General features: G+C 36.1%; 1 protein-coding gene across 1 annotated transcript; it reads right to left on the bottom strand.

Moving 5' to 3' along the window:
- Positions 1 to 890: 890 nt before the first annotated feature.
- Positions 891 to 10,248, bottom strand: LOC132110497 (glycogen phosphorylase, liver form-like). The gene is made up of 20 exons (XM_059517151.1): positions 9,970 to 10,248; positions 9,404 to 9,505; positions 9,254 to 9,332; positions 9,036 to 9,139; positions 6,845 to 6,979; positions 6,652 to 6,763; positions 5,655 to 5,737; positions 5,281 to 5,418; positions 5,004 to 5,096; positions 4,163 to 4,309; positions 3,779 to 3,942; positions 3,582 to 3,696; positions 3,386 to 3,487; positions 3,125 to 3,272; positions 2,880 to 2,938; positions 2,246 to 2,387; positions 1,963 to 2,170; positions 1,699 to 1,833; positions 1,559 to 1,625; positions 891 to 1,249 (listed from the first exon to the last, which is right to left on the bottom strand). Exons 1-20 carry the CDS (start codon positions 10,210 to 10,212, stop codon positions 1,061 to 1,063), a joined length of 2,565 nt encoding a protein of 854 aa, XP_059373134.1. The 5' UTR covers positions 10,213 to 10,248; the 3' UTR covers positions 891 to 1,060.
- Positions 10,249 to 11,325: the final 1,077 nt, after the last annotated feature.

The raw sequence follows: 11,325 nt of genomic DNA, 5'->3' as shown, positions 1-11,325 counted from the left end.
GCAGGAGGAAGAGGAGGAGACGAGGAGAAACAGCGCGCAACAGCGACCCCGGCAGGGCACAGATAAAACTACACACCTGTTCAACTTCTGGCTTTTCTTTTTGACTCTTGCTCCAAGTCAGTACAGCGAGGATTTATTAGCTTGATTTACAGCATTTACCAAAGCACTGCAGATTAATAATACAACTTACGCTGCAGTTAAAAATCATTTATGCTCACAAAAGCTGCTTTTACTTTATCAAAAATGAAGTATAACAGTAACATTTACTGTTAATAGTAACTAACAGTATATTCAAAAATTCAATTTACTTCTGCGATGGCAAAGTTCAAGTAACATTTCTTATTCTCACCGCTGAAAACGATTGTGTTTTACTATGATGTCTATTTTATTAGTATGTCTTATTATTTTTATGCAAACCGTGATACCGTTTCAAAGATTCTTTGCTGAATAGGCAGTTCAAAACAAGTGTTTTATATATATATATATATATATATATATATATATATATATATATATATATATATATATATAAAATTGTTTTTCTTTTTTGTTCCCCAAATATAAAACATTGAACAATTGTGTATATTACATTTATTTATTTGGTGGATGCTAAGTATATTCTGGGTGATTTGTTCAGCATTATGTTTCAATGGAATAGAACCCACAACTTTGGTGTTGCAAGCCCTTGTTTTGGAAAATTTGAAATTTCATTTTCTATATAAGTACTATATAAGTGCAGAATGTCTGTACTTTATGTTGACCCGTGAAACTTTTTGTCCTCTGCCTCTCATCCACTCTTTATTCACTATTAGTCATTTTGAATTTTTTCTAATGCATTTTCCATCAAATCTAAATATTTACTAAGACTATATGAATAACTGTCTCAACTGTTTAATGAAAATTTTAGATTTATTTGAGCTTTTTGCAAGTACATGGCACTCCTTTAGAAAGTCATGCATGAACAATTGAAAAATGTAAAATGAATTCATACAAAGTTAAGTAATTATATTAATTACTGTAACAAGTCTTCTCATGATCCTATGACACTGTGCTGTTGTGTTCAGTTTTTGCGCAGGGCGCGAGCGGTTTCCTCCAGAGCTTCACGGGGTTCGCTGGGTGGAGGAATCTTCAGGTCAGTGGGCTCCACTCCCCAGATCTCAGTGGCGTACTCTTTAATGGTGCGGTCACTAGAGAACTTTCCAGATGCCGCAATGTTCTTAATTACCACCCGAGTCCACTCTCTCTGATCCTGTCCAACACAGAGAAATATGGACTATTTTAATTGCACATGTAGGCTCTCTTTGTATATTTTTGGAGCTTGACAGCCCTCACTTTGAACTATTGCTATATAGAAAAGAACCGTGTAATCATTATTAAGTCTCACGTACAGTAAATCACAAGATTCTTAAAATTTCACATTTTGATATGTGCTGCAAATCACTGATTTGAAACAAACGCTTTGAAACTTCATGAAGCACTATTCAAAAGCACCCATTACTAAACAAATGTTGAACATTAAATGAATCTCTGACGTGTTTGGTTGTGTGATAATGTTCACCTTATACAGAGCGCTGACTCTCTCTTGACACTTCACGTAAGACTCGTAGTCTGCGAAAACTTTAAACCTGGAGGACAGATTTCGAGAGCGTGAGGGAGTTGTAGTGTAAGAACTTGAGAAAGAAAGCTTGAGTGTTTTACCGATCATGATGGAACAGCATGTTGATGATGTCACTGAACATCTCAGGCTGTCTCGGTGAGAAATAGCCACTTTTAATCTGATTTATGGCTTGTTTCAGCTCCGGAAGACTCTCATAATATTGTAATGCATCATAGCTGCACACACACACACACACACACACACACACACACACACACAAAGGAATTGTTAATGTCTTCAAAGATAGCATGAAATTTACTCAGCATTTATTTCCATGCATATAATCTCTTCGTCTCATTCCCTACCCTTTTTTATCCATCTTTGCTACATCTTCCACCCTCATGCCAAAGATGAAGAGGTTTTCTTCTCCGGCTTCTTCTGCCATCTCCACGTTTGCACCATCCATTGTGCCGATGGTCAGCGCCCCATTCAGCATGAACTTCATGTTTCCGGTCCCTGAAGCCTCTGTACCTGCAGTGGAGATCTGCTCTGACAGGTCTGTAGCTGGAATCACTGCACATAAAACACACATACTCAAACATGTATTCATCTAAATACAGTAAAGTTAGCTGTGAGGGTGTATGTTACCTTTCTCTGCCAGTGACACTCTGTAGTTCTCCAGGTAAATGACCTTCAGTTTACGGCCGATCACAGGATCGTTATTCACAACATCAGCGACAGAGGTGATCAACTTAATGATCATCTTGGCCATGTGATATCCAGGAGCAGCCTGCAAAAACATATATGTAGTAAATCATACACTCTTATTCAAATGTTGAGGTTAGGAACAGTAGTAAAAATAAAAAGAATCCTGAAAAAAAAATGTATAACAGTTTCCACAAATATATTAAGCAGCACAACACTGATATTAATGAGAAATGCTTCTTAAAGGGATAGTTCACCCAAAAATGAAAATTTGATGTTTGTCTGCTTACCCCCAGGGCATCCAAGATATAGGTGACTTTGTTTCTTCAGTAGAACACAAACAATTTTTTTTAGCTCAAATCGTTGCAGTCTATCAGTCTTATAATGTAAGTGGATTCAGTTTTATTGTATGTTTCAGACTGATAGACTGCAACTGAAGATTTCTGAAGGATCATGTGACACTGAAGACTGGAGTAATAATGCTGAAAATTCAGCTTTGTCATCACAAGAATAAATTACATTTTAAAATATATTAAACTAGAAATTGTGATAATATTTCTCAATACTACGGTTTTACCTTTCCACCGATAATCACAGTCCGTGGTACAAACGGTTTAATGGGGCTCCTTTTGATGCCTGTGTGTGAAGAAGTGGAAAGATTCTTCAGTGTCTTATTTTGTGTTGCACAGAAGATAGTCAGCCAACGATAAGTCAATAATGATAAAATGTTCATTGATTAGTTAAAGGAGTGTCTAAAACATTAAGTAAAATGACACAGCTAAACTAAGGTGTGTGAGTATGTGTTTGCGTTTCTGAACATACGGTTGTACATGGTGATGACGTGGAGGCAGTTGAGCAGCTGTCGTTTGTATTCATGGATTCTTTTCACATGGACATCAAACATGGAAGCAGGATTTATGTCCACCTTGTACACCTTCTCTAAATACTGTGCAAACTTCAGCTTGTTATCCTACACACAAATAAACATGGCAAAAATAAAGAGGAGGAAAAAACAAAGACTCCTACTGTAGATTAATAAGATCTACAAATTTACTGACATGAGAGGATTGTGTGTTTTCTAACCTGTTTGACTTTGGCTACATCTCGGATGAAAGTGTCGTAGTCAACCAGATCATTCAGCTTCTGCAGCTGATTTAGATCTTTCACATACTCTTCACCGATAGCCTATAAGCACACAAACCAAACATTATGAACATTTTATTGGGAAACTGAAAAAAATATGTTATAAAAATAAAGAAAAACATTGTGTGTGTTGGACCTCTGCGATCAGGTCAGCGAGTCCTGGGTTGCAGAGAAGCAGCCAACGTCGTGGTGTGATGCCGTTTGTTTTATTCTGAAATTTGTCCGGTTCAAGCTCGCTGAAGTCTCGGAATCTAAAGGATCAAAATTTTAAATCAGTTTCAAAAAACATTGTAAGATTGTATGTACGTGAGAGAGCAAGAAAAACAAGCCTACACGTCTCTTTTGATGATATCAGAGTGAATCTCTGCAACTCCATTGACTTTGTGTGAGCCCACAATGCAGAGATGAGCCATGTTTACTCTCTTCCCCCCTTCCTCCTCAATCAGAGACATCCTGCGGATTCGATCCAAATCATCTGGAAACAGAGATGCTATATGCTACAAAGACACACGCACATACACACATATACATACAAAAACATTAATTTGGTTTCTGTTCTAAACTTAAGTGTTACTTAGCTACACTTTGAAAACTAATTTGTCCACAAAAGTTTACTTAAAGTGACAAATCCTCTATTTTGAACATATATAGCCATCTTCAACTGGATGATGGCTTATAAATAATTAAGTAAATGCAGTTTCCTGTAAGTGTACTTACATCCAAGTGTATTTGGTTGATCTTGTATATGATTTGCAGGTGTCGGGGTAAAAGTTTCTCCATCAGTTCGACCGGCCAGCGCTCCAGAGCTTCAGGCAGAACCGTGTGGTTTGTGTATGCAAACGTTCGTTTAGTGATATTCCAGGCCTAGACACTCACAAAAAAGAACTCTTTTTGAGTAATCATGTTGCTTTGACAAAATCAACATAAAATGACTATCACTGACCAGTATTTTTGTTGTTAACTACAACTAAGATGATTACAAATAGTTTTTGAGAATTAAAATAAAGCTAATATAAAATAATAAGATTAGAAAATAGGAAATAAGAAGAACTAAATGTAATAAAACTAAAACTTAAATAAAAATGAATCAAAAGCCACTGTAGATAGAAATAAAAAACGAATAAAAATGACAAATGCATATAACAAATTACTTAAACTGAAATTCCATTAATATTAAAACATACTTAAAAGTATTAACATAAAATTACAACTGAACATTTAAATATAAAAGCTAATACAAGCTAATATTAATTACAAACTCCTCTTAGAGACCTTTAGCCTGTTCTGACTTAATCTTAAAGTACTTCAATTGCATAAGTATGATTTCATAAAAGCATTTTAAAATATGTTTAAGCTTTCAGGCCTGGCTATGTCAACATTTCATTTATACATTTTATATAAATTTTTGTTTTCTTATTTCCTCCATCAACAAAGTAACAATACTAAACATTTAAAATGTATGATATGAATGTTGTATCATTATTATTCTATTGTTTCAGTAAAAGTGTGTCATAGGATTATTAAGATTAGAGAATCATGAATTATTCATAAATCTTACTGTGTCCCAGTCTAGATTCTCAATGTCCACAAATATCCTCATCAGCTCAGGGATGGCCATAGCAGGATGAGTATCATTCAACTGGATAGCAACCTGACACACACACACCCACACACATGCAGAATCACACAAGTACATTACTTAAAAGTTCATTATATAACACAAAGTACTAATGAAGTGACTAGCGTGGGTGGTAAGTGCCGGCAGAATTACAGTGTGGAATGATTGTTCCAGGTCGAGTGAGATGTGTAGTGTAAAGTGTATAGCAAAAACAGACCTTATCAGGGAAGCTGTCGAATGACAACAGTTCAGAGCAGTTCCTCTTTGAAGTCTTAAAGCGCCGAATCACATCTTGTAAAGTCGCTGCCACCACAAAATATTCCTGCTTCAACCGCAGCTCCTTTCCTTCAAAGAACTACAACACCCACAAATTCCAGTGTCAGTGTCAAACTACAAAATTGCATAATGGAGAGTGTGTTTGGGCTACAATCTCAGATGTGAGATTAACCTTCTGATGCATTTACGCTGGATAATTGAAACCTAATTTTCTATACACAATAACTAATGCAGATTTATACAGTTAAAATGCAGAAAAGCCATTTAAACTTCAATGTGCCTGAGCACACAGAGAAAAGGGTGAAAAAAACTTACATTGTCATTTGGATAGAGTACGCGGGAAATGTTTTCTGCTAAGTTACGGTCCAAAACTGCCTGAATGTAATCACCAACATTAACTGTGAGGAGAAAACAAAACATCCGTTGATGAATTATTCCATATAAATTCCAGTGGCACTGATTTCAGGTGTCTGAAGAAATTGTGCAGGTCAGGACTACAAAAAAAAAAGAAGAAAAAAAAATTATATATATATATATATATATATATATATATATATATATATATATATATATATATATATATATATAATTATATATATTGGTAATCTAGATTGGTAATCTGTTCTGTTGTGTGAATGGATCATGAACTTGTATTACCGAGCTAAAGAGGATATATTATTGAACATCTCGAATGAATAAAGACTTCAAGTTCATCTGTAAAGCACATAAAGCTATCGTTTGAGTTTATAAACTTCTATTTCATGCATGATTCGTATTGATCTGTTAACTGAAAGCAAAGTGTGAGTTCTAGGAGAATGTCTGTGTCTTGATGATAATTTGATATTTAACATAAATTTTAATTTAATAGTAATTTCCACCAGGGGCGCTGCACAAGATCCCGGGACCTATGCATAGGCAGTCCGAAAATATAAATTCCAGACTTTTCAAGGGCCCTTCCTTCCTTTGGGGCCCTGGTAATCAGTACTGGTTTTACCCCAGTCTGACGCCCCTGATTTCCACTTCAAATTGTTAAATATTGGTCAAATTGACTGTTTAATATTTGATAGTAATTTTAATTAGTTCAATTTAATATTTAACATTAATTAGATTCCATTTTGAATTGATAAATACAGGTTAAACTGAAGAAAAATATGATTCGTTCACAATAAGACCAAGGAATGGGTTACATTTTAATTTTGAAGCTGACTTTAGTTAAAAATTGCTTTTCTCGTGTTTGTCTTATATGTAATCACACATAAATGTCTGCAGTTAATATGGATTGGTAATCTGTTCTGTTGTGTGAATGGCTCACAGTCTCGCAGATTGAAGTCTTTGGGTGCGCGTGCAGACCACAAGCGCATAGTGTTCACCGTGTTGTTCATGTATCCAGGGATTGGCGTGTCGTACGGCATGGCCAGGACCACCTATACCACAAACATGCATTACAAACCTGGCCAGGGTACTGCTATCTTGTTAGTTTGTATTTATTCATATAACTTTGATACCTGTGTATTGACCCATTTCGGCTCCATCCCATCCTCTTCCTCCACACGGCCGTAGAAATGCACGGGCAGCATGAACTCAGGACGGGCTTTCTCCCAGGGGTTACCATACCTCAACCAATCATCTGCCTCCTCAACCTAATACACAGTGATATAGAGATGATGAAAGAGGACACCAGTGTCGATCTCAGGGGGCGGACTGGCCATCTGGAGCACCAGGACTTTTCACACAAATATATAAATATTTTTTAAATGACAGAAATCATAATATTACAGCTCTTTTCTACGCAAATAGTTGAGTGAGTCGATCGCGTGTGCGCGTCCGTGGCCAACAAGGAGTGTTTTTTGTTTGCATGTGAGTGTTTTGCCCTCCCTCCCTGTTTAGTTTGGTTTACTACATTGCGTATCTTGAAACACGCCCCCTTTCACATCGTCTAATTTACAGAGAGAGAGAGACAGATTTATCCAGTACAGCGAATTTCTCTGAGCAGCAGGCCACTGTATACATTCACTTAAAACATAACCGACTGTGAGAATACTTGCAGAAACAATTATTTTGAGATAATTGTGTGTGTATGTGTTCATTCAGAAATTACGATACGTGAAAGATGAATTAATTCTGCGTACGCGCGTTGTCTGAAACACTGCTCTCAGCACGTGCTTTGAACGAGTGCGCGCAAGCTCCGAACGCACGCGAATTGTTTAAAACGCTTGAATTGGGAAGATTTAAACAAGTGCAACCGATAATCAACGATCCATTTCACCCATTCAAGCGAGTGAACAGCGCGAATCAAGTTAGGAATTTTACATCACTATTCAAGATAGACCGTCAGGCAGGGCGGTGATATATTTTCCCAGACAGCAAGCAGTTTCGGTCCAGATCTGGCCCACATTTGGCCTGCATGCATTTCACGCGGGCCAAATGTTCAGGGCCGAAACTCCTTGCTGTCTGGGTTGGAGCCCGACTGGAAAACACAATAGCCCCGTGACGTCGGACTAGCAATTTTACGAGCCCTGCACATCAGATCTATCCAGTTTGTGAACCATTGGTTTCCACACTGGTTTCGTTCAACAAAATAAATGATTATTTTAAAAGATTGACTCAAAAGAATCATCTGTTCACGAATCGGATCATGAACTTGTATCACCGAGCTAAAGATGATCTATTATTGAACATCTCGAATGAATAAAGACTTCAAGTTCATCTGTAAAGCACATAAAGCTATCGTTAGAGTTTATAAACTTCTATTTCATGCATGATTCGTATGAATCTGTTAACTGAAAGCAAAGTGTGAGTTCTAGGAGAATGTCTGTGTCGTGATGAGCATGTATTGCTCACTAGGAGTTACTAAATAAACAGCTGCTGCACGCAGTTTTTTTCTTTAGTTTTTTTTTTATCAGTTGCCCTATTGGGATAAAATCCCCAAACGGTTTACTTAAATATTAAATTAATAAATGACATCAAAACAATGGCGGATGCATTATGATGTGGTGGGCTGCTGTGGGCCAGTAAGTCCAGGGCCACTTTTTGGTCCCAGTCCGCCCCTGGTCGATCTGCACTCAAATCTAGGGCAGGTTAAAGTTCAAATGTGTCTATTTTTTTTTTTAAATTAGGATTTTCACTGCACAAACACACCATTATCACTATCCTTTTGCAAATAAATCGAGCTGCTGTTTCTTATCAGCCTACTACTGCTGGAACAAGATCCCTATTGGTCCAGTATTATCAGCTCTGTGACAAGCTCACATGCATCAGGCCAGTGACCACAAATGCAGTGAACTCCTGGCCCATATAAGATACACAGATTTTTATGCAGACACTGTCCTACAAGTATTGCAAACTGCAGAGTACCCAAAATGTTGTGGATATATATATATATATATATATATATATATATATATATATATATATATATAATATACACACAATTATTATTTTTAAACATAAATTATTAAAGTAAATTAAAAATATACAAAAAGTACAAGTAACTAAAACCACAGAAATGTATTTAAATAGGAATATTTTTGACACTATTTTGTATTCCGAAATATATTAAAAATTATATATTTTTAACTAAAAATATATTTTTGCTATACAGGTCAGAACTACTATAGTTAATTGTATTAGGACATCAGAAGTTTGCATATTGGAACTTAATGCATAAATTAAGGAAATGTTGGTAAATTAATTCACCTGCCAGCCATCTTTGATTTTCTGGTTGAAGATTCCATACTCATATCGAATCCCATATCCATAAGCAGCCAGACCCAGAGTCGCCATGGAGTCAAGAAAACAAGCTGTGGATTGTGCACACACAGTTAATATCGCTAACTTATATTATGGTATATTATTTGTATAGAATGTATGTGTGTGTGTGAGAGAGAGAGAGAGAGAGAGAGAGAAAGAGAGACCTGCTAATCTTCCCAGCCCTCCGTTGCCTAATCCGGCATCTTCTTCCATCTCTTCCAGATCCTCCATATCCAACCCCAGCTAAAAGGAAAAAGAGAGATTTACAGAAAGCCAGACACAGATGGATGGACAAGTGTCTAGTCCTCTCTCACCTGGTAGATAGCCTCATCACAGGCGTTCTGCAGACCCAGATTAATCATGGTGTTCTGGAGCGCCCTACCCATGTAGAACTCCAGTGACAGGTAATATACACGCTGAAGCACACAGAAATATATAGAACACACAGAATAAATAAATAAATAATCTAACAGAGAATTCTTGCATTATGCACTGGGTGCAAATTATGCCAAATCATTTTTCATTTAAAAAAAAAAAAGGAAAATTAGTGATTTTACATAAGCAGTGCATAACTAAAAAAAAAACTATTAAAACACCTTAATCTTAGACCTTGGCTGAAACAGCGCACGCACACTAAAAGCCTGTCAAACAGCGCCTGGTAACTGGACTAAGTTATTTTTCGAGTCTGAATGAAAAATAAAACACTGTTTTTTCATTTGTATATCATGTGTATTTGTAATGTGTATCTTTGTTCTTATTTTTTGATAACAAAGATAAAATAATGACAAAGATTTTTTTTATTTTTGCCCACTTTAGCCCAAATGTCTGCTATTCCTTTTTATTTTATATGTTTACTTTGTAATCCTTTCATTGGACTCACCTTAGGGTCGGCCTCATGGTAGAACTGCTGTGTTCGGATCCAGCGGCCCACCAGGTGATCACGCACCGTGTGCGCGAGCGCGAAATAATAATCCCGCGGCGTCGCGACGTTTCTGTCTTTGACCAGCGTGAAGTGCAGGTGCCGGTTGAAGCCCTTCTTCAGCTCTGCCACATTCTCCACACCGACGATCCCTCTGATGCTGATCTGCTTGCGCTTCTCCTGGTCCGTTAAAGGAGTCGCCATCCTGAAGATCACCAGTTCACCGAGCGCCTGTGGTCACGAGCCCCATATTTTTTATAGGAGGCACAGAGGGAGGAGCAGATTTTTTTTAATCAATCACTTACACATGAATCACATAGATTCAAAGTCTATTTTTTTTACAAACATTAATATGTATTCAGAAAAAAAAATCTACTTATATGGCTTTGGTTCACCTGAAAATCAAGAATTTACTTGTAGCATTTTTTTTTTACTTTTTTTTTGACCTGTAAAAACTATTGATAAAGTTAATCTTTTTTTTTTTTTTTTTTTTGAAAAGTTGCATAAATATGGTTTTCATGATTTTATGTATGTGTATATATATATAAATATAAAAAATAATTAATATAAAAAATGTAATATTTAAGGGTTGCTATAACAGCAAAGCAAGATTAATCTGTGGGGTTCCTCAGGGGTCTATACTTGGACCATTACTATTTCTTATTTATATAAATGACTTGTCGAATGTTTCAAGTATTCTTACTCCAGGAATGTTTACTAACGGCACAACCTTAGTTCTCTCTCACTCAAATTTCAATTAATTGATTAAGAATGCAAATGATGGTCTGATTGCTGTCACTATTTTTTTTAATTTAATTTAATTTAATTTAATTTAATTTAATTAAAAATAATACCCTTTATGAAAAATTGTCAATTGAGGTGCTTCTACAAAATTCTTAGGAGTTTTTGTTGACGAGACTTTGAATATTTTTCAAATGTGTGTTTTCATGTGTAAGATATATTCAAGTGAGGGTAACATTCCAGAGCAAATTAGAATGCATTTTAAAGTAAATTCACAGGTTCATTGTCACTGTCACTAATTCACAATTTTCATATTTTCATCTTCCAAAAATTCTCACTAGTAAAGGTAAACTCTCGATAAGATTGAGGGTTAATAAATTTTGGAATGGTTTATCCCATCTACTAGCAAAAATAATATTATTCTTTAACATAACATGTTCCCCCGGTTTCACAGACAAGGCTTAAGCCTAGTCCTAGACTAAAATGTAAATCTGAGCTGTTTTATCGAAAAGAAACTTGCACCGACTGATCTTAAAACATGTCAGTGCTTTTATTTTGTCTTAAGATGCACACCAG

Source organism: Carassius carassius, chromosome 30 (genome assembly GCF_963082965.1).
Source record: "Carassius carassius chromosome 30, fCarCar2.1, whole genome shotgun sequence".
NCBI lineage: Eukaryota > Metazoa > Chordata > Actinopteri > Cypriniformes > Cyprinidae > Carassius > Carassius carassius.
This window is presented reverse-complemented; position numbering and strand designations above follow the sequence as displayed.

Excerpts from the sequence above, each read along its gene's own strand:
- LOC132110497 (XM_059517151.1), bottom strand. The coding sequence starts at position 10,212 with ATGGCGACTCCTTTAACGGACCAGGAGAAGCGCAAGCAGATCAGCATC. Across the intron at positions 5,097-5,280 it reads TCGACAGCTTCCCTGATAAG|GTTGCTATCCAGTTGAATGA; the intron begins GTCTGTTTTTGC and ends TGTGTGTGTCAG. Across the intron at positions 2,388-2,879 it reads CTGTGATTATCGGTGGAAAG|GCTGCTCCTGGATATCACAT; the intron begins GTAAAACCGTAG and ends ATGTTTTTGCAG.